This window comes from Heloderma suspectum, chromosome 16 (genome assembly GCF_057233095.1).
Source record: "Heloderma suspectum isolate Gila_16-S chromosome 16, 16-S_ref, whole genome shotgun sequence".
NCBI classification, from domain to species: Eukaryota; Metazoa; Chordata; class Lepidosauria; order Squamata; family Helodermatidae; genus Heloderma; species Heloderma suspectum.
Window position 1 is genome coordinate 19308815 of NC_139473.1, and position 23556 is coordinate 19332370.

General features: G+C 50.1%; 1 protein-coding gene across 1 annotated transcript; it reads right to left on the minus strand.

Annotated features, from left to right (window-relative positions):
- Window positions 1-3849: 3849 nt before the first annotated feature.
- On the minus strand, window positions 3850-23131 carry MDH2 (malate dehydrogenase 2). Its single transcript, XM_084822613.1, has 9 exons — window positions 22976-23131; window positions 17719-17887; window positions 15661-15744; window positions 14150-14259; window positions 11944-12069; window positions 9120-9197; window positions 7750-7849; window positions 6359-6510; window positions 3850-4856 (listed from the first exon to the last, which is right to left on the minus strand). The coding sequence occupies exons 1-9, from the start codon at window positions 23039-23041 to the stop codon at window positions 4725-4727; spliced, it is 1017 nt and encodes a 338-aa protein (XP_084678739.1). The 5' UTR covers window positions 23042-23131; the 3' UTR covers window positions 3850-4724.
- Window positions 23132-23556: the final 425 nt, after the last annotated feature.

Consider the following 23556-nt stretch of genomic DNA (forward strand, 5'->3'; position numbering starts at 1 on the left):
GAGGGAAAGACGGTTCTTAGTTGTGTGCTTCATAACTGAAGCCGTCTAAACCAGGGCTGCTGAACCTCTTTCAACCAGAGGGCTGAATTCACTTTGGGAGAAGTTCTCCAGCGGTGAACAAGGCCCAAGGAAAAAGAGACAGGGCCCAACAATACAAAACATACCACAAATGCCGGCAGATTGTAGCTTCAAGCTCTTCCTGCCTGTATAACTCAGCATTCATACAGGCATTTCAACCTTTTAGAATGGGGAAAAAGGTGCACAAAGGCTGGGAAACCACCAAATGATTGGTGGTTGGGAGAAAGGGGGTGGGGCCAAAGGAAGGAGGCGCAGCCACCGGCGGAGCCTTGGAGGGCTGGATTGGGAGGGCCGGCTTTGGCCCCTAGGCCTGGGTTTCCCCATCCCTGGTCTAAATGGTCATACCGGGGGTGAGGAGCATTAAGTCCAGGATCTAAAATTACTGAGCTGTGCCACTGGCAGGGAGAGTAGAAAAAAGTCAGTATAGGCAATCCAGGCCGTACAAGATGGAGGGCTCTGCAAGGTACACTGTCAAGGGATCAGGTAGGAAGGCCAGTACCAGCTGGGCAGAGAGTCAACCTGGCCAACTCGTGGTCTAACAAGACAATGGGAGGCTATGGCTACTCGGAAGACAACTCAGTCTGCACCAAAGCCGGAGCATTCTTTGAGTATGCAACGGACAGATGTGCTTCTGGGTTTTACAATGTCCCTCCCCTTTCTTATCAAGAAATATCACTTAAATATTGCTTGGGAGGATCCATGCCTTTACTGGTCTCATGAAAGCAAGAAGAAGAGGAGGAGGAGGAGGAGGAGGAGGAGGAGGAATTGATGTTGGTATTCCAGGTGGAGGAGGAGGAAAAAAGGAAAAGGAATAGGAATGTGCCAACACACCCCATCCGGGTTCTCTGGACACCCACCCAGCTCCTGCCCCTGCTCACCAATCCCTGGACCATGCTTGAGCCCCTCCCTTGCTCGGCGAGCAGCCCGCACTCACCCCAGTGGCCTCGTCGAGCTCTGTGGTTGCCATTTTTTTGAAAAATAAAATGACAGTCACAAAAGTGCACGTTTTTGTATACACAAAAATGCACATTTCTGTGAATGCGCATATTCCCGAGGCTCACATTTGAGCGTGTGCAAAAATGCAGGGTTTTTTTTTAAAAAAATGCACATTTTCACGCATATGCGAATATGCACATTTGCAAAAATGCACATTTTCGCGTGTGTGCAAATATGCACATTTTTGCCATCGCCATTCTATTTCTCAAAAAATGGTGACCACAATGCTCAACGAGGCCACTGGGGTGAGTGCAGAGCATTCAGCAAGCGTGGGCAGGAGACAAGCAGGGGCTCAGCGAGCGGGGCTTGGGGGTGTGGGCAGGGGCAATTCCACCAGATTCCCGGACTGAATCGGATGCCTGTGCCATCCCTAGAAAGGAAAAGGAAAAAAGAAAGCTGCTGGCACCATCTCTTGGCCTATACCAGAACTAAAATGCAGATCCAGAATGTGGTACAAAGGCCATCACTACATCTTGTGGTAGAAAATCCCATAGGTTGCCTATACACTGTGTGAAGAAGAGCCCTGCTGGATCTGACCAAGGGTCCATCTAGTCTGGCATTCAGTTCACACAGTGGCCAACCAGCTGTCGACCGGGAAGCCACAAGCAGGAGATGAGCGCAGCGGTACCCTCCCACCCGTGTTCCCCAGCAACTGGTGCACATAGGCTCACTGCCTCTGACACTGGAGGGAGCATAGAGCCATCAGGACTATTAGCCACTGCAGCTTACCCTCCATGAACCTTGGCCATTTCAATTCTCAACCAGATCGTTCTAAACTCAAGGGTCCCCTTTCTCTTTCTGTCTCTCAGCCATCCTCCAGCTAGAATACAAGCAGCAACACTAGTCCAACTCTTGAACTAATTGTGGCTGGATCTGATTAATAGCTCCTACCATCTCTACCTGCTCTTAACCCTTTTAGACAGCTACTTTGCCCTTTAGAAAAGGATACGTTGGCAAGTGAGATTAAAGTTCAGTCCACCCATTCTTCACTTCCATTTTCCAGACTCCTTCGCACTTGTGTGCCTCTAATTTCAACCCTGGCATTTCAGCTGGAATGCTAGCACTATCGAAAGTCCTCGGTTCCAAAGAGCACCAGCCCAACACCACAATACTCCGTTTGAAGTCTTGGGTTAATTTTAAGCAGGTTTTTCGGAGGAGGGGGGCTTAATAATGCAGGGAGAAGAGGAGCATGTTCTGTTGTGAAGCATTCAGGGTGGGATAAGGTAGCACCGTAGGACAGGGGTCACCAACCTTTTCGGACCAGTGGGCACATTTGGGAATGTGAAAAACTTTTGATCACCATTTTGGTGACTATACCTGTCGCGTCTCTGGATCTTCGGCTGTGGCTTAATTCAGCAAAAACCTTTGCCTCTTGTCTATTAGACGCCGCAACGTCTCTTTAATAAGGGATTGTCTAATTTGGTTAATTGCTGGCAGTGCAATACAGCTAATGCTTCTTTTAAACACGTTTTGTCCATGCCCAGTAGCTGCTTCTTGGGCGGGGGGGGGGGTGATTACACAGATAAATTTTGTACTGGAAGAGTCCTTAATATTCACTGATGTACACGCTCTTTTAAATTATGTACCTGCTCCATGGAAATTAACAAATGGTCAGCGTAAATGGATTCTCCGCACCCTTTTGACAGCTGAATGTTACAACACTGGAAGGATAAAACACTCACTTTTTATAATGCAATGGATTAAAGATCTCAGAACACTTTCAATATTTGAACAGGTGGCATAGACAGACACCAGCTTCAAATGGACACTTTGAATCCCCGGTCAACCACAAATGCTCCCTTGGTGCTCTTGGGCGTCGCTTACATAGGAACCTAGGAAAAGCCCTGCTGGATCAGTCCAAGGGTCCATCTAGTCCTGCATTCTGCTCACCCAGCGGCCAACCAGCTGTCGACCAGGAACCCACATGCAGGGCATGAGCGCAACAGCACACTCCCGCCCATGTTCCCCAGCAAGTGGTGTACGTAGTCTCACTGCCTCTGGAACTGGAGGTAGAACATGGCCATCAGGACTAGTGGCCATTGAGAGCCTTTTCCTCCAGGAATTTGTCTAACCCCCTTTTAAAGCCTTATCTCTTAGTCTAACCTCCCGCACAGGGCTGTTGCTAAGCTAGGGCGGCAGGGGGAGAGAAAGGGAGCAAGCTCTAGTACCTTGAGTAGGAAGGGTGGGATAAAATGTTATATACTTCAGGTTACCCCACACATGGCTCTTCAAACAAAAGTGTAGCATCGTGAATCACATATGAAGGTGCATGTATTATATACCGGGATGCTCACCAGTCTGTGCCCACCTAGTGTGCGCTGGGTAGCAAACACACTGCAGTGTCATCTCTTGCGCAACACAACCCACATCAGAACCAAAGGCACCCTGGCTCACCGCATGCCATTTTGTCATTGTCATCACCCCGAGTGATGGAAGAGCCACCCCAAGCTCTTCCTAGTATTCTGGGCCTCCTATGCAAGCGAGACCGGTGTCTTCAGAAAACAGGCAGCGGATTTTTGGGGGGCGGCGTTATGGCACTAGGTGCACAGAGCTCCTCACAGGTGGAAGCTACAGCCCTCAATGCACAGCTTGTGCTTTTAGTGGTTTTCTGAGCGCAAGAAGCACCGTCAGTGGGAAAAGGTCTGGTCTGGGGTCTCTTAAATAATTCTTTGTTGATTCCCGCCCAGAATATAATCCACTCGAGAAGGAATCTACACTCCAGGGGCAGCCAGACAACTATAGGCAGCATACAGAATCAAGATTCATCTCAATCGTGGCAGATCAGCTCTCATATATATTTTTCCAACTTGTAGCATGGAAGGAGAAAGGGTGCATGAGAGCACGCATGGAAAATATTCCGAACATGCCGCTCCTCTTCCTACAGCCTGAAGTCATGCCATCGAGGGAAAGCTGAGGGGGCTTTCTCAGTAGTGGCCCCGCTCCTTGGGAATCACCTTCCTTTGGGGGTTTGTCACGCTCTTTCTTGGCAAGTCTTCAGGAAAGCCTTGAAGACCCACCGGTTTTCCCTGGCTTTCCCTTAATTCCTGGGTGGCCCGTTTTATTGGTAAGTTCAGGTTTCTTTTGTTTGTAATGCTTTTATTAATTTTTATTGACTGTATCCTTATTGTATCCACTTTGGGCAGTTTATACAAGCTAAAAACGTGAGAGGGTTCCACCTTAAAGGCAGCCCCAATATACTTTTAATTAAATACACACATAAACTCCGACACTGCTGAATGGGTATGAACTGGTTCTCACAGAGGCATCTTTATGAGCAACACTATCTGAGACACAATCCATTCATGTGAACCCCACCCTCCAATTTGTTATTTGGTGACAAGCCTACTAAACCCCCAAAGATTTCCTTGTGGGAAAGCTCTCCAATGGACCTGTGATCTTGGGACAGCCCTTCTGGGTAATAACTCCATCCACCAAATACACACTAAAACCACAGCAGTTACCCAGGGAATACCCTGAAAAAAATAATAATTTTCTTTAATTGAGGAACAGAATTCCAATTGACAGATTGCAGGGCAGGTAATATCAAGGCCTTTAGGCAAAACCAACGCTTTGCCGTTAGATGCCTTTTAAAGTGACATGATGCGCCTTAAATAAATTAAGGGGACTGCAGTTCTTTTGTTCGCGTCGTTTCACTTCATGCTCTTGGCAAAGTCTTCGCCTTTCTTGATGGAAGCTTTCAGCTCTGAAACAGCCTCAGCCACCATCTTCTCTTCAAAAGGAGAGATCTTGCCGATACCCAGGTTCTTCTCAATGCCATTTTTCTGAGGGCAGAAGAGAAGGTCAAAAAAATGACACAAAACGTTAGAGACGAAGTGCTGCTTTCACGAGAAAAGACACCAGTGCCTTTACTCAAAGAATGAGCTGGAAATTACAAGCAGGCAAAATTCCTAAGTTCTGGAACCATGCCCAATTTGCATGCTCAGCCAAATCAAATCTGAGGGTCTTTACAGACACAGGCCTCAGTGTCCCAATTATTCCATTCTAGTACCCCACAGATGAATGACTGCAGGTACTCCTCCTGCTATTCTCCTGCTATTCAGTTAGGCTCTTAGAATTGCAGATTAGGCCTTCATTATTTTAATTGCAGAGTTCATTCACTGTATTATTGCCTAGGAACTACAGTTTGAACTCATATAACACTTACCCTAAAACAGTTATATTGGCCGCTAATTAGTTTCCAAGCTCAATTTAGAATTGATTACTAACCTTTAAAGGCCTAATCCAGAGGTGTAGAACCTCAGGCCAAACCCGGCCCCCCGAGGTTCCCCAGAAGGCCACACATCCTTTTCCAAACCACTGATCTTGTGGTGGTTTCCTGGCTTTTCTGCAGATTTCCCACCCCCCGCAAACAGTTGAAAAGCCTCGGAGGGAGCAATCCTATGGCCGCTAGACAGTGGTTTTCAGGGAACCGACCTCCTCCCACTTCTGCGCTGCGTTGGAGGCAGCGTGAAGCCCCATCCTCCACGCTCGCAAGAAGAGCGCGGAGCGGCCGAAAAGGGGCATATCTGGGGGTGTTCCGGGGTGGGTGGAAATGTCTGTACGACACATCCAATGTGTCATACAGCAACCTCCTCCCCCACTCCCCCCCCCCCCCGCGGCTAGGCAGCCAAAATCAGCTGTCTAGCAGAAAATGCAGGGCAGGAGGAGCTCGGGTTGAACGATCCCCTCTGCGCTTCTCCTGCCCTGCATCGGATAGGCAGTCGCCTCCAAGGTGACCTCCAGTCGCCTCCATTGCGCCCTACGGTTGTTACTGGAAGTAAAAGCTTTATTTTGACTCCACCTCCTTTTGCCTTTGGCCCCACACACCCTTGGAATGCAGCCCCTGAAAACATCTCCGAAATGGAATTTGGCCTTCAGGCTGAAAGAGGTTCTGTGCCCCTGCCCTAATTGGTCTGGGGCCCAGTTACCTCAAGGCTCACCTTCGCCCATATGAACTTACCCAGCTTTTACAACCATCAGCCCAGACCTTACTCTCTAGTCTCCCTTTGAAAGAAACTCACTTGGCAAGTGTCAGAGACAGGGCCCTTCCTGCAGCGGCCCCGAGATTGTGGACTTCCCTCCCCGGGGAAATCCAGCAAGCCCCCTTGCTTTGTGTCATTTAACAGTTATGACTGTTTTCATTGGTTTATGTAGTGCTGTGAGGCGCCTGAACGAGTCACGTTTTTCTAAAAGGCAGAATAGAACGTAATTCTATAAAATAATTTGCTGGAGGACTGCCCGTGCATAGAGTAAACGGCAGTTGAAGAAAGGCCAGGCTACATACCCCGAGTAGCAGCGGTGTGGAGAAATAAGTGCACTCCGTTTCCTCCGAGCGGACGAAAGAGCACTCGATAACCCCCTCCTTGCCGTTCATCGCATCCAGGACAGAGAAGACAAACCGGGCGCCAGCATAGGCCATGGACAGCGTGGCCGATCCTGTTGGAGCAGAGGGGGAGGAGAGTCAAAGGCACGTCAACGTTTCTGTTCCGCTACCAAGGCAGCCCAGTGCTGAATCAACCACCAAAGGCAATACGGGAATGCTTCAGTAGCAAATGCTGGGGTCAGTGCTGGCCCCAGGGTTTCGAGGGCCCGTGGGCAAGACATCCTTTGCAGGCCGTCTCCCTGCTCACCATCCTTGTCACCAGCTCCTCCTCATGGCGCCCGCTTGCCCGGCAGAGAGCCAGGAGGCCGGTGAGTCTGCTGCTCCTCCTCCTCGCCACCACTGCCTGGGCCAGAGCGAGAGGCGGGGGGAACAAGCAGGTGGCAGTGATGAAGAGGAGCAGCAGCTCCAGGGGTCCCTGGTCAGCGGGCCCACTGCTGCGATGCGGGTCCTTGGCCTGACCATGCTGACCCTGGACGCCGGCCCCGACTGAGGTCTCCCATGTCCCGTCTTTGCCAGGATGAACTGCTGCAATCACATACTGCACTTCAGAAACGCACGATGCTTTCATCGCTTTGCGAGGAGCTGATGCAGCGAGGTGGCTAAGAAAGTGAGCTACGGGTCAGGAGGTCTTCTGTTTGAATCACCTCTCTGCCAAGAGCAGGCCATCCTCTCTCAGCCTCAGTCAGCCACCTACGATATGGCAAGGGAGACGCTGCCCTACCTTACAGGGCTGCTCTGAGGATTACAACACAGTCTTTATGCTCATTTGTTACATTCATAGCCCGCCAGGTTTTGCTCTTGCAAGGGAACCAAGGCGTACACGTTCCTCCTCTTCATTTCATCCTCACAACAAGCCTATGAGAGGGGTCAGGCTGGGCGTCAGTGATTGGCCCAGGTCACCTCGTGAGCTTTATGACTGAGAAGGGACTTGAACCCGGGTCTCCCCAGTCATGGAGACTGACCAGAGCAGCCCTCGCCAACCAAGTGCCCTCCGGATGTGTTGGACTGCAACCCCCATCATTCTCAGCTAGCAATGATGGGAGTTGCTGCCGAACACATCTGGAGGGCACACTGTTGGGGCGGGGGGGTAGGCTGAACCAGAACAAGCGTGGGACGGTTAACACAACTGTAAGCAACGGAGGCGGTCAGCAGATGACCTATTTAGTGGCGACTGATGGTGTGCATGGTGCATGTTTCTGGCAGATATCCATTCATTACGGCACAGCCACAGTGGCGTCCTACTCAGGGAAGCGACAAGGGATCAGGACAGGGAAATGCTCCCATGCACCAACCTGCGCCTGCTTTTGCCTTGACCACTTCGGTCCCGGCCTCCTGAATCCTTCCGGTCAGGGCCGTCAGCTGGTCCTGAGGGAAATCCACTTTGGGCGTGCACTGCAAGAGGACAAGGAGTGCGGTTCACTTTCAAGGCCCACATCGGCTTCCCCTGCCAGATTCTTACAGCCTCGGGGTGGTACGTTTTTGCTTTAATAGCAGCGTCCAACATCAAAGCTGGCACTCCCGCCCCTCCCGGAAAGCTGTCCCTCAGCACCCCACTGGCAAGAAGTCAGGCCCACATCCGGCCAGGGCTATGCTGCAGGCGCACTCCAGAAGCCCATCCTTCACATCAGCGATCTTCTTACACCCAGAGCCCTGTACTGAGGGAGCTGAGAGTGGGAAGCGGGGCCATTCCACCAGCAGTGCCAAAAGACTTCATTTTCCTCTTCCCTCCCCATCCCGTTTTCCTCGTGTGTCATGTCTTTTTAGATAATAAGCCTATGGGCAGAGGCTGTCTTGAATTACTGATTATAAGTAAGCCATTCCAGGAGCTGTTTTGGCTGAGGAATGGGATAAAAATAAGCAAGAGCGGCACCGGGTCTCCCAGAAAAAGCAATCTGTAGGCTAAATCCTCCCCGCCGCCTCAGCCATACTACCTCCCCGCTCCCTGGGCTGAAGAAGCTGGCAGGCACGCGCCCTGCTGGGAAATCGGTGGGCACACCGCAGGCCTGTGAAATGACCCAAGACCTGAGCAGCAAACTTCAGTTCCCAAAGGAAGGAAAGGGTGCCCTTAGAATAAGCAGCAGGGCAGGGTCCTTCCAGCTGCTCTTCCTGCCGCCCCGCAAGAGTGAGGTGCGGCACTGAGCCTTACACGGCGGGTGCCCCCCCCCGGAAATTAACGGGGGGCATTGCAGGAAAGCGCAATCCCTTTGGTGCTCCCCATGTAGCGCCGAAAGAGCTGGAGGGGGGCAAGGAAAGAAGGCCAACTAGGGGCCAGATATGACCCGCGGGCTGCCAGTTGGCCACCCCTGCAGCGTTCACTTGCGATGGAGCAGAGATTCCTAACGCAGTCTTTACCTTCACAACCTTGAGACTAGACCACTGTCACAGACTCTAACAAGGGACTGCCCTTGACGGCTCTCTGGAAGCAGTGAGACCAGCTTCTTCCCCACAGGTTACATAACCCTCCCTTTCCATTTCTGTTCAAATCCAAACTCTGCTCTCACACGTCCTGCAGCTCCACTTCCTAAGTCAGCATGGGGGATGCTGACAACGGATACCTTTCTAATACGCCCATTACCACCACCCACCACCTCTGCTTACATCTTTTCAGGGCCAGAAATACTGTTCAAACTCTGGAAAAACCGAACGCTCCTCCAACACGCACCTGGGAGATCAGTGGGATGATGGTCTTCCCTGCGTGACCGCCGATCACAGGGACGTTCACACGAGCTGGATCCAAGCCCTGCAGAAGAGGCAGCTTTCAGCACAAATTCGGGGCCAAACCCTGCAACAAGCTGTGCAGCTCACCGGGAAGCTAAAATTAGTGTGGTTCGGCTGCACTGATCAGCAGAAGTCGTAGCAACCGTAAAGGGCAGCACGCCAAACTGCCTTGCATGAAGTCTGTGTATGTTCGATGCATCCACAGAAAGTATGGAACCTGATTTCCACAAGTATCCCCAAAAATCTGGACTTCCATTTAAACATGTCTAAAAACGTTCCTAGCCCTCATGAAACAGAAAAGCTCAGGTCAAAAATGTCAGAGGAAGACTTCTGGACAGAAAGAGGGAGGCTCAAGTTCTCCTACCCTTCCACCTCCCCTCATTTCCAAGCCTATCCATCTGGGCCAAGGTATTCTCTGAACTGTAAGAACATGGGGGGGGGGGGGAGAATTAGTCAACAGCATGTCAATATATTGAATGTACAGAATGTATTCTATGGATTAGGGGGTGGGGGAAGGAAGGAAACAACACAAGGTACATCCTGCTCTATAGTCTGGTAAGATCAGATATTTTTTAAGTGTTCCAGCTGTAAATAGGCCATTTAACAAACCAGACTTGAAACCCTGATTCCTGGAAATACAACTGAGCACTTTAGCCACCAGCTACACGATCCAAGTGTGGTCAGAGAGCCTTCGGCCGCCACTCCTTCATGCCCCGACAGCAGGCTAATAATACACAGAGGATAGTTCTGCAACAGGTCTGGCATGCGTCCAAAGCCCAAAGGAGTCAATCAAAACCATATCATGGGATTTCTATTTATTATCCCTGTGACCTTACGCCAAGGTGGAGTGAGGACAGGCCGCTCTGCTCAAGTGAGCTGCAACAGTTTGCGACTGGCCAGAAACCAGTTGTGTCTTGGCCCAGGTCTCTTGGACGGGACAACAGGCCCTCCGCCTCTTGAACCAGGCCTTTCAAGGTGGTGAGAAAGATCACAAGGCAGCAAACACCAAATTCCTGCTGCTTCATGATCTGATGAGCGGGGAACAAGACCCACGCTACAGCAGCAAAGGAGGTTAAGGCTTAGTTCATCCCAGCTGAGGAATGGGATAAAACAGCAGCCAGAGTGCTGAATTCCAACCTGCCAAACCAAGAGCCAATGGCAGGGTGTATGACACCCAGTCTGGCCTGGAAGCCAAGGATGTGGCAATGACGTTGACCAGCTGAGAATGTCACCTTTTAACATTTTTTCTAGGCAACTTAAGGCCCTGGCCTCTATAGTTGCAGACAAAAGCTTGAAGGGCTCAAGGTAGAGAAATCTGCAGGAGGAGAGGGTTCACTCTGTGTTTGCCTTTGCACATAACAAGCCACAACGGCTACGAAGAGTTGCTTTTTGCTCACAAGCAGCTGCCCAACTACTCCCACTTGCCTCCTTCTGCCAGGGGGCATGGCTAAAGTGAAAAGAAACTCACCAGCGAGCAAAAGCTTAGTGTTAAGTCTGAAGCAGGATTCCTGACTCACCATTCCCAAACAAGCCAGGGATCATGAGCCAAGAACAAACCCTGGCTTCAGATTCCAGCTTTGTAGGGGACTGACAAACCAGGAATCCCAGTTTGGATGTGACGCAAAGCTTTCACTTGGTGATGAGTTCCGGGTTCGTTTACCTGCTCTAGCTGGCAGGAGGAGCCAAGTGGGAGCATTCGGACAGTGTGTACCACTTCTGAACGATAAGCCAGGGTTCACATGAATTCTGGCTTATCATTACATGTGAATCAGTCTGACGACTGTATTGCTCTGTATGGTTTCCACCTCCCCTCCCAGGGCTACCTTTCCCCAAATGGCAATTCTGTTCACCATCTAACCACCGCTCCTTCCTCCCCACTTATATTATGCACACACAAGAAGTCCCAAAACTGTAGAAATTATAAGCTATGGTAATTAGTTTATATTAGTATCATTGTGCCACTCAACATATGCCGGCCTGAACTCAGTATTGGGAGGGGTGGTGGTTGTTGCGTACGTAAACTCTGTTTGGAATTTCCTGCGTGGGATCAGTCAAAGGATAGAGACAACCTGACCACTGTTATCCTTGCCCCGGTAATGTCTAGATAGGACTATTAGAATGAATTATATGTGGGGCTGCCTTTGAAGGCTTCTCAGAAACTTTAGGCAGTAACCTAGGAATTGCATTTTCCAGCACAATGCTAAGTGCTGCTTCAATAACCTACAAGCTGTTGGTAACAACCTGCAGTGCTCTTAACAGGTTGAGACTTGGCTCCCCGAAGGACCACCTTCTCCAATACAAATCTGTCCTAGCCATACGATCTTCGAACGCCCTACTCCCAGTCTCACCACCGGTTCGGGTACGACAGGTGGTGAATGCAGGGGGAGGGGTGTCTGGTCATGGCATCCCCACCTTTGGAATAGCCTTCCCAGAGAAGCTCGCCTGCCACCAACGTCGAAAGGTTAAATGAAATGCTGTGTGTGCAGAATTATATGCAGCAACAACGACCCTGCTGCCAAGACTTGGGCACGTCAAACGACGGGGCAAAGCATCTTTTCCAACTGGACCCGCACCATGAAGAATAGGAACCCGAGAAGATAGTCATGTGTCAGCCTTCCCCAACATGGTGCTCTCTAAATGCGTTGAACTACAACTCCCATCAACCCCAGTCAGTATGGCCATTTCTTTGTAAGGGATAAGAAAATGAAACCAAAGGGCAGATGCAGTATGTACAGACGAATATACTAGCGTTGACTGCAACAACATACCTTCAATTCAGCCACAAAAGTATTTGCTCGGACGATGTCCAACGTTGTGACACCAAAAATTCTGTTGGGGTTGTACACCCCATGCTTCTTAAAAACCTCAGAAGTAATTGGGATGGTGGAATTGACCTAAAAGCAAGGAGAAAGTCATTAATTACCTCTATTTAAACATTTTATCTGGCTTTTCAATCCTTAGGATCCCTTGAAGCAGCTCTCATCACGAAAAAACAATACCAGAGTTTAAAACCACAATATCATATTCATATAAAATCACAACTATGGAGCTGAGTCCTGAATCACAACTTAGGATTTGAATCCTGAAAGGCAGCATATAAATAAGTGCATGAATAAATAAAGATGGCTTTCTCTTGGAAGTCTTTGGGAACACCTCCACCTCCAGCCCAGTTTGGGGTGAATGGAGGAGGGAAGAGACAGGTCACACTGATTGAAAAGAAGCCTGCTACAGTATTTATTGAAAAGACTTTTACCACACCCTTCAAGCCAAGCCCCAGGACAACTACTATGTGAATGGGCCTTCAGCTGTGCTAAATAAGAGGTAAGTCCCCTCTTGCTTGGCCCGATTACAAGTTGTGGTCAGTTTCAGATTGTAGCTACAACACAGCAATAGCCTTCTAAAGGGGCAGAAGCCAAACAGCAGCCCGGATAGTCAGCAGGTCCATTCAGATGACATGCTAAGCCGCTGTGATTTGTGTTTCTGATTGAACCACGGTGGCCTAACATGTTGTGTGTGGGGTAAAAATCCCGGCCGTGATGGCTAGCTAACCACCCTGGCTAACCACCCCTCTCCAATGGGGTTAAAGGGGCCTGGGATGGCTTACTGTGCCGTGTGGCAGGATCTCCATTGTTAAAAACGGCCACTATGCGCGAAAATGCGGCACCCACAGAGACGGCAACCTAGAGCATCCACCACTTCCGGCAACTCTCTAGGCAGCGCGGCTGGACTCGATGGTCGCTGTCACGTAGCGATGAACAGAGCAGCTGGCACGCACCATTTCCCAGTGCAGCAGTCACTGGGATAACCGGCGGCAGCAGAGGGAGGACGACAACTACAGGGACCAGATTGCCTCCGCTGCCTGGAAAATACATCTGTTGCTGAAAGGGGTGTGTGTGATGTGTCTAGCTTCCCTCTGTTTAAGGTCTAGGAGAAATTACCTTGTGCCATGATGTCATACCGTTCACTGTTTCCCACCCCTCAACCCACCACTGAAGCAGGGCTGGGCGAGAGCGACTGTTACAGCATCACAACATGAATGACGCTTTCCTAAACCTGGGTGGGAGAGCACACTGGCTGCATGGTGAGAGAGAAAAACTGTAGTTTTGTTCAGGCTGCAGCCGTAAAGATAGGCCTCCCTCTGAGCGTTCTACAATGTTGCTACTGGTGGGAATGTGGAAATTGTTAGCAGATAAAGAGGATGTGCTGGGATGTTGCAAAACCTGGAATGCTTTAAGTAGATAAGAAAACTGTGCTGGAAGGTTTTGTTCCCTGTATGTATGTGCTTCAACTGTAGCAGCCCCCACTACTGTGTCAGTATTTGACTGGCTGACAGCTGTGGCACAGTAAGAAATTCATGAGTATACAAAGTATTGTTGATGTGCTTGAGGGGTGTGGTCCTCCTGTGTGTGCGCGACCCACCCATGCTAGCATGCTCCATCTGCTTAATAAAGGCTAATAATGTCAGAAGACCCCCAGCCTGCTGCAGTTCTTGGGAAGATCTGAAAACGTTTTCCTCCTCGATGGCTACCATTCTGCAGGCAGTCACATACTTGGCGAAGGCCTACGTGCCCCCACCTGATTCCCACTACCCACTTGTGCTCCGCAGAAGGCGCCATTTTATTATGAAGGCGCTTAGAAAATCCAGATGACAGAATCTGCCAGAGATGTCTGGGATCAGGTGATCTGAACTAGGATCCCCAACCCACAATGGGCAGAATGACTGAGCCAGTTCCCTCTTCCCCCCATTCACATGGCAGAGACAGACCGTTGTTGGCTACATAGCTGAGCTTTACTGCAAGAGAACTTGGGAGAGGAAGGGAGATGCTACTGCCTCCTGACTTCCCAATCTGCTTGCAGCCAGAGGCTCTGCATGCATGCGCTAGCCAGCGAGCGGAGGGGTAGGCAGAGGCATTTCATCCAGCCACAAAACGTCTGCATGAGCTCCCCCGCGGAACACCGCTGGGTTTTGCTTACCGGATTTGCAATGACACAGACCATGGCTTCGGGGCAATGCTTGGCGCAAGCAGCTGCCAGGTTAGCTACAATGGTGGCATTCGTATTGAAGAGGTCGTCGCGGGTCATGCCTGCAGATCAGATGGGAGAACTTATTGGCTGCATTCTGGCCTCCCAGCCAATCCTCATCCAGGGAAATCGCATCACAGATATGTTAAGAGCGTAGGTTTCTGAGCCCCTGGCTGGGCAGAGCCTCTAGTCACCATAGCACCTCGTCACAGCTGCTCCAGGAAAAAGGAGATGCCTCCCCACCCCGCCACAACCCTCTATGCATTCTGCGAGCTGCAGGGACAAGAGCAGGCCCAAGTAGCAACAGTACAGCAGGCCTCCCATTTGTTGATGTGCAGTCAAAATTGGTGCTCATCCTGACCTGCCCCAACAAGGGAGATGGGATCTTGACTGCAATGTCATGTTGAGCTTCAGGGAGGCTCTGAGGCACAGCACAACTGTGGGGGCACGTCTCCATTTATCCCAACTCCAAGCTGGGTTGGTCATCTCTCTGGCACTGAACCCCTGAGGTTCGGTGTAGGGTCAGGGATATTTCCCCTGTCCTTTCCCCAAGCCTAGAGAAGAGCTGGGACTTCACTCTGACTTTTTCCCAGGCTTGGGGAAAAGGCAGGGGTTCACGGCAGAACAATATGCTTGCCAGAAGCAAGCTGGCAAGCACCGTTGTGGAATCTCTGCAATGGGAGGCAGCCCAAAGATTTATGGCACACCAGCCAGCCACGGTGCAACTCAGTGACTCTTAAGTGCAATGTTCTCAAGGGTCCTATGGAGACAGGAAAAGGCGCAGCAATAAAGCCACGTTAACCACGTTCCAAGAAAACCCAGACTAATGCCACCTGAAAAGGCTCCAGCCCACCTTGTAAGCCTGGACTGTGGGGGAACTGGAGGCACTGAAGGTTCATAGGAAATAACTCAGTGCCAGCAAAGTTAGATAAAGAAGCAAGATGAGGTAAAAGTAAAGGACACGGAGAAGGTTGCAGAAGGACCAAAACATTTGGGCTGAAGTTGCACTGGGAAGCGGGTGGGATGGAGAACTGTCTGGAGCAGCCTTCCTCAAGGTACCCTCCAGCAGGTTTGGACTGTAACTCCCATCATCCTGAACCACTGGCCATGGGAGTTGCAGTCAAACACATCTGGGGTGGCACCACGTTGGAGGAGAGTTCTAGAGAAAAGCAAGGACGGGACAACGTTTACAGGAGAGGCTGGTGGAAGATTTAAACACCCACCTCCACTCCCATGGAGACTTCCGCACACCCCTTGAGTCCAACAGAGGTTCAGATATGGGCAGCTTTGACAAACGACTTACTAGGTGCGTTAGAGCAATAAACACCACTTGTTCCAGAACCCCTGTCCTATTCCTCAAGCACGATGGTGACCAACCTCAACACCAACTACAGCTGGATGGGATCAACCAGTAAGCCCACATAACATGGATCCCTTTAGAATTTCTCAGACTACGGACTTACCTGGCTTTCTAGGGACTCCAGCTGGAATCACGACAACTTCACAGCCCTTCAGGGACTCTGGCAACTGCTCGGGTCCTAGAAAACCTGAAGCAGCAACACAACCATATTTACATTGGCTGGTGATACTTCTGCTGGTGAAATCAGCGTATTGAAAAACTGTGAGTGTGTTTGGTTATGAAAGTCTTAGGGTCCTGGCCACCAGGACAATTAATCTGATGTCAGCACCCAGGAATTTGCTGTTTTCCAAACATTTGGAAATTTGTTTGTTTGTAAAGCTAATTTGTTTGTAAAGCTTCCTGAAGCAGTATCCCACTCTATCATGACACAGCTTCCAATTATCTATGGACAGACCTAGACAGATTAAGAGTTTCCTGGCACTGCAGCAGCTAGACAGGTCAAGGAAGCAAATTGCACGCACCAATTCACATTACTGGAACCCCTTCCCTAAGGAGGCGGTGGGCTCTCCCACACTGGAGGCATCAAGACGAGGCTGGACAGACACCTGTCAGGGATGCTCTGACTTGGATTCCTGCATTGAGCAGGGGGTTGGACTCGGTGGTCTTGCAGGCCCCTTCCAACCCCACTGTTCTATGATTCTATGATCTGGGGGGGCATGTTCAAGTTGGACAAGCTCAGAGTCAACCAATAGAAGCCAATCAGATTTATGATCTTTTTAATTAAAACCCAAGTCCTATATTAGTATACTGAGCTCAGATATTCCCAGTGGATAGAGAAGGGCCCAAAAGGTTACTGTGTAGGAACAAAAACTGGCCATCATCTGTTGCTCGTGCTGTTCAGAGTGTGGGATACTGCAAGTGGGAATATTATTTCTGGGCATCCTTCCAAGAGGGAAGGAGGAGGTCAGAGATTCATAACCACTGCAGACAAATACACATACTCACTTCTCCTACAGTGTCCTCCTACAGTAAGAGGACAGAGATAACTTGCAGAGACAGATAAAGTAGAGCTCACTGTCACTACAGTTCCATCTCCTCTGAGAATCACCCGCAGGAGGACGGGGCATAAGAGATTGCAGGTGGGGAAGGGAGAAGAAGAACAGGGCAATCCTACATCTCTGTTTTCTGTCAAGGGCACATTCTCTTGGTGAAAGAACCTAAGAAGAGCCCTGCTGGATCAGTCCAAGTGTCCATCTCATCCAGCATTCTGTTCACACAGTGGCCAACCAGCTGCCCACGGGAAACTCACAAGCAGGACATGAGCACAACAGCACCCTCCCGCCCATATTCCCCAGCTACTAGTGTACATAGGCATACTGCTACTGATAGTGGAGGTAGCATTTAGCCATCAGGACTAGTAGCCAGTGACAGTCTTCTCCTCTAGGAATTTGTTGACTCCCGTTCTAAAGCCATCCAAATTGGTGGCCACCACTACATCTTGTGGTAGCAAATTCCATAGTTTAATTATGTGCTGTATGAAGAAGTCCTTCCTTTGGTCTGTCCTGAATCTCCCACCAATCAGCTTTATGGGATGACCCCAGTGGGTCTGCATATTATGCGAAAAAATGGCTCTCTATCCACTTTCTCTACAACAGGCACAATTTTTACATCTCTATCATGTCTCCCCTCACTTACCTTTTCACAAAGCTAAACAGTCCCAGATGTTGTAACCTTCCCCCATACAGGAGTGCTCCAGCCCCTTGATCATTTGCATTGCCCTTTTCTGCACCTTTTCCCAACTCTACAATATCCCTTTTTTAGGTGCAGTGACCAGAAATGTACACAGTATCCAAGTGTGGTTGCACCATAGATTTGTTTATCTGTTAAGGTCCAGATGGCAGCACTGGGCAGGGGCAAACACACCCCTTCTTTCTCTTTCCGACACCCTCTTCTCTTCCCACTCCTCCCCAAAGGGCTGCCGGGGAGGGGCGGTTCCCTCTTGACCTGCTTGAAAATAGTTTTGAAATTAGGTGAAGAACCACAGGTTGCCCACCCCTGCTTTACATACTTGGACAATCAACTGGTCACGCAACCAGCCCTGCTTCTGGGGAAAACGTCTCTCAACAAAGCAAAATACTAGAAATAAACTGGCACCCCGTACCTTTCACTTCAGCTCTGGTTTCGATGTGGCTGAGATCAGCTGCGACACCCGGAGTGTGTGCGATATCATAGAGGTTGAGTCGACTGATTAAAGGGCTGTTCTTCAGCAACAGGGAAAGGGGCTGGCCGATCCCCCCGGAAGCGCCAAGCACCGACACTTTAGCATTGTTCTAGATCAGACAGAGAATAAGCAAAGGTACTTGCAATGGAAGATTCTCTTGTGCAAACGAGAAATGGAGAGGAGACGTTCTGAGGCAACGAGCTCCTCAGAGCTTTGCATCATTGTAACACCCTGTATCACAGCACAGGCCACCATCTGCTGACCTCTAAAATGGGTATAAACAACTCCAGAGACTAAGTTCACTGCCTTCCCAAAACCATTATCTAATTAAAGTCACAGCAACAAGGGATCTGCATTGTTGCAGTCACAGCCAGGACTGTGAACATCTGGTGGTTCCTGAGAGGATTTTGAATCCTAGGAATCTCTCTCACACACTTCTCAAAGGAGGAAAGCTTCTAGCCCTCATGGCTGTACATAAGAACTCAGGAGACCAATGATCAGCTCTGTTGAGAGGCCATCCTCTGGACAAGAAGAAGTTAAGCCACCAGCACGTCTCTGACAGCGTCTTTGGTACACTGCTGACTGTGCAGTTCTGACTCTGTGACTGAGCTAAGCAAAGGCGAACCCAAAGCCTATGTTGCAATTGGCTAACAGCCTGGGGTGGAGGAAGAGGGATGGTCTCCAAGACAAGCCTGACTGCAGCATTTCTTTGCTTTAAGAGGGACTTGGTCTTCAGCCCTTCACAGGATTTAAGGCCAACAGGAACAAGAGGTTCTACAATTACACATTTAACGAATCTGGTAACTTTCTTGGGGCGTATATAAGGCTTCCAAAGACGCAGAATAAAGCTGCCTCCCAACAGACTGCACGCTGTACGCCTTGGGTGAATGCTCTAGTAATCAGCCCGCTTTTCATTATCTTGAGTTCTCCCGCTGTTATCTTGCTTTTAAAAGATTTGCGCACAGACAGCCCTGTGCTGTCAGCCAGCCAGCTTCATCCACAAAACCTCATGCTGCAGTAAGCCAGCCAAACCCTAAAGGGTCTTCCCTCTGAAGAACTCCCTACAGTTGACCCCCTGTCCCACCCACTCACTACTATTACTACTAGAGTATGGTTTTAGAATATTTGGACTCATCCAGAAATGAACCTAGGCCCCTCTCGATGCAAATCAGGTGACGGGGTGGGAAGCATTTTAAGCAGTGGACCCCTGAACAACATGCGTCTTGACAGTAACAGACACACTGGCGTGGTAATGAGAATGGACCACCTATCCAGTTTTCAGCCAAGCCAGGACAATGTCCTGCCTGTGGCTCTTGATGGATCCATCTGTTCACAATTCTATCCATTTGAGCTCAAAGGGTTGTTATTCAATGTCCCCACAGCTCTGGCCAGTTCATCAGTTTAGATTTGAAGACCGGGTTAAATGGGAACCAGCTGCCCTTTGTCTTCTCCTCCTCCTCCAATTATCGCGCAGAACCTATGCCAGCCTCTCTCAACCTGTCACCCTCCAGATGTGTTGGAATGCAACTCCCATCATTTCCAGACAACATGGACATGCTGCCCACATCTGGAGGACTGAGCTACGTTATCTGCCTGAATATGCTTATTTGTCTCTTCCCTTCTTGTCCCTATGAAATCACAAGTGCAGAAGGACAGCATAAGGGCTCGATCCTATTGACTGCACCCTCGATGATTGTAAGCCTCCGGACTCAGAGGCTTATGATCATCCCATGCAGGGCAGGAGAAGCAGCGGAGGTGATCTTCGCTTCCCATCCTCCCACCCTGCAATTTTGCTAAATGGGCTTTTTTGCCGTCTAGCAAAGGCATTTCAGAGAGGGAGGGAAAGAGGCTAGCAGAGGCTCAGGATAGCTTGTATACTGGCCTCTCCAGTCTCCTCCCTCCCCATCCACCGAAATGCCCCCTTCTCCCCCTCTCTGAGGTCAAGTTCCTGACCTCAGAACCCAGCTGGCATGGTTCTTTCTGAGCCGGCTGCAAGGGGAAGTGGGGGTCGGATCTCCAATTCCCCCCCACCAAGATTGGAGTGCTGTCTCCAACCTCAGATTGGGAAATCTGAACTATCCCATGGCCCCTCAGATGCTGTCTAGGAGCCATAGAATTGCTCCTCCCATATATGAATAAGACTACAAAACATGCCAGCAGCAAGCTGGGCCACCATGCCAGCAGCCTGGGCAACCAGTGCACTGCTTTCAATCCCAACAAAGAATCAAAGTCTAGAGCAGCCCTCCCCAACCTGATGCCCTCTGGCTGTTTTGGACTTCAGCTCCCATCAGTCCAGCCAATATGGCCAATGGTCAGGAATGCTGGGAGTTGTAGTCCAAAACATCTGGAGAGCATCCATTTGGGAGAGGCTGATGGAGTGAACAAATTAAATTCACCAACAAGGGAAAGATGATAAAAAGTAACGGATGCGAACCGAAGGTCAGCAAGTCTGAAGGCACAATCCTATGCATGCTTAGACAGAAAAAAGTCCAGCAGCTCCCAGCATTCCCCAGCCAGTATGGCTGCCTGGGGAATACTGGCACAACAGACTCTTTTCTGTCTAAATATGTTTAGGATTGTGCCCTAAGTCTAGCAACAAACCGCAGACATAACAGATTTTATGTCCTCTGAGCCCAGGAATTTAATGCTATTCAAGGTCAATGTGACTGCAAAGAGTTCTGCAGCAAATACAACTGATTCAGCCGGGAGCTTTCTTGTGACAGTTTGGTGTCTATGAAGTGGCTGGAGCTTGGCAAGATCAGAAAATCCCTGCCGCTGAAAAGAAACGAGCAGAAAACACATGTTTAAATGGGTGGTGTTGCAAAAACCTCTGATAAAGGTGAAAGTGCCAGGAAATGGCCAGGATAACGGATGTCGCAAGACATCTGAACAAATTAAGTGCAAGGACTGAACTCTAATGAAGAAACTTCATCCCCCCCCTCCCCCCAAAGTAGAGCACTAATCAGGAACAAAGCAACAGGGTTAATGGGATGAGATTCCTCATGCTATTTACAGTGACACTTTGTCTCTTCCACTTCATTTTAGCTCAAAGTCATAAGTCTTTAGTTCAAGGAAGCCATCTCCACACAAGGTCAACCGCCAAAAGGAACTCCCCCCACCACTCCCCCTGTCTTGCAGCAGCCCCTGTTCAAATAAGAGGCCACTTCTCCAGCAAACTTTTGAACCATGCTAGTCTGACTGTGCATGTTCTTCCAGCACTGAATTCTCCTTATTCCATTCCTACTAATCTGGCATTGCAACACCCTTCTCCCCACACCCTGTTTTTATACACCCTCCTGGGCTAAGAGGCAACCAAGCAAACATAGTGAACATCTTTCCAGATCTCTCTAGTGTACTATATATTAGATTTTATTCAGTGAATAAGGTTGCAATCCCAAGCATGTTGAACAGAAAAAAGTCCTACAATTCCCAGCATTTCCCAGCCAGCTTTGCTTGGTGGGGGATGCTGAGAGTTGTAGGACTCATTGCTGTTTAAGGATGCATAGGATTGCGCCCTAAGTAACTCTCTTATCCCACCCACAGAAGCCTGACTTCACCACACAGGCATGAAGGCTTTTCCCTAAGACTTTGCGGTGAAACATGCATGCATCATCTAAAAAAAATGAAGGAATGCTTCTGTTTCTCCTAAGCTGTTTTATTTGAAGGCAGATCTAACCAATTAAAGCTCATCTGAGAAATGGACCAAAACCTCTTCAGCTCTTGGTAGGTATTAGGTCTAGAATGGACTGTCCACCTGGTAGCACCTCTCTTCAAATCCTTCCTCAAAACTCTCCTCTTTGGCACACGCCCTCATCTCCTATTGAAACCAATCCTCAGCACATGTGACTGAACAAAATTGATATTTCCCCTGTGTTAACTCTTGTCTCCATCCCCTCCCCATTTCCTAAAGTTTAGACTGTAAGCTCCTCAGGGCACGGACCTGCATTCCTCTTATGTTGTAAAGTACTTGGCACATTGGCAATGCTGTGCAAACATTGCTATCATCATTATTTGGGGCTGCAACATTTACAGTGCAATCCTATGCATGTTTACTCAGAAGCAAGCCCCTCTGAGTCCAATGGGGTTTACTCCCCCAAGTCTTAATTAATGAATACAAGTAATAAATTTAAACATGGTCTGATAAACTAAAAGCGATCAGAAGACTGTAATGTTTTATAAGGGCTGCATAAGAACATTAGAAATGCTATACTGGATAACAACAGAGGCCAACGTAGCCCAGCATTCTGTTCAGACCGGCCAACCAGCTGCCTGTAAGAAATCCACATGCAGGACATGAGTGTGACAGCACACACACACCCCACCGCCCCTGTTCCCCAGCAATTGGTGCACATAGGCATACCGCCTCTGATACTAGATACTGCCTCTGACCCTGGGGGTAACACATAGCCATCACGATTAGCAGCCACTGAGACCCTTATTCCCCATGAGATGGGAAACATCACACTAAGCATGGCTATGTGCAACAGACGGGGGAACTCATGGGCGCATCGCCCAAATTCTGTAAGGCTTGGACCCAGATGTAGTCATACTTTGTGCAGACCCATTGAAATCAATAGGACTTACACATGAAGCACTTTTACAGCACGATCCTACGCATGTCTGCTCAGAAAAAAGGCTGGTGGGACTGGCTGCCAGGGGAGCTGGGCGTGGCAACGGCCGACAGGAAGCTCTGGCATGGGCTGGTCCACGAAGTCACGAAGGGTTGGAAGCGACTGAGCGAACAAACGACAAAGCACGGCAGGACTGCAGGCTAACAGGGCTCACAGCAGTTCAAAGGGCCTATTTCGACGCCAACCCTGTGAGGCAGGCCAGCATTAGGAGCCCCATTTTGCAGAGAGGGAGAGTTGGACCCAGGAGCAGCCCTGCTTAGAGCAGACCAACTGAAAAAACGGGACTGAAGCAGGTCTGGTTCTCACCTGCCCCACTGACTGCAATGGGTTTACTCTAAGTAGGACTAAACCGGGATCGCTATCTTTAGGAAGTTCCTCTCTCCGCTTGCCATCGGATGCAGCGAGGAGTTCCTTGAGCAGGTGACGCGGTCAGCCCGCATTACTGATCGTAGCTGCTGCTGGCGGGTTGTACAGCGCCGAGCGCAGCCCGGCGCATGCGCAGCAGGCGCCCTCCGCCAGGCCGCGCCACCTGTTGCCGCGTCCTCCCCACCCCCCGGCCCAGGTACCTGCGAGGAGGTGGCGAACCCCCGGCGGAGCGCGGCGGAGGCGGGCCGGGTGAGGCGGGAGAACATGGCGGGGCCGGTCGGCTGCGAGGGGCGACAGAGGCTCTTTCTCCTCAGCCGACGACCTCCAGGCACCGAGGGCACCGCGAGACGTTGCGCAAGGCCTCGCGAGATCTCGAGCTCCCGCTCGGGGCCGCCTCGCGCGGGGCCCGCCCCCGCCTTTGCGTTTTATCGCGATACTCCGCCCGTCCCATCCCGCGAGATCTGCCGCCGCAGCCTAGAAGGCGCCAGCCTACGTACGGCTGGACAGGGAAGAGGCCTACAATTCCCAGCATGCCTGGGCCAGCGTGTACACATCTTAGGATCGCGACCTTAAACGCGTTATTTTATGGGGGGGGGAAGCAAATCTATATAAACAGGGTGTTTTTGAGCACCATCGGTTTTACCAAAGCTCCCCCGCCCACGTTTAACCGTTCATTCATTTCTCTCGCGAGATTTGGCAGCCAGTCTCGCGAGGTCTCATTCCCCCCCTCCCCCTGTGTATAAGACCATTTAGAGGCGCAATCGTGCTTAGACAGAAAAAA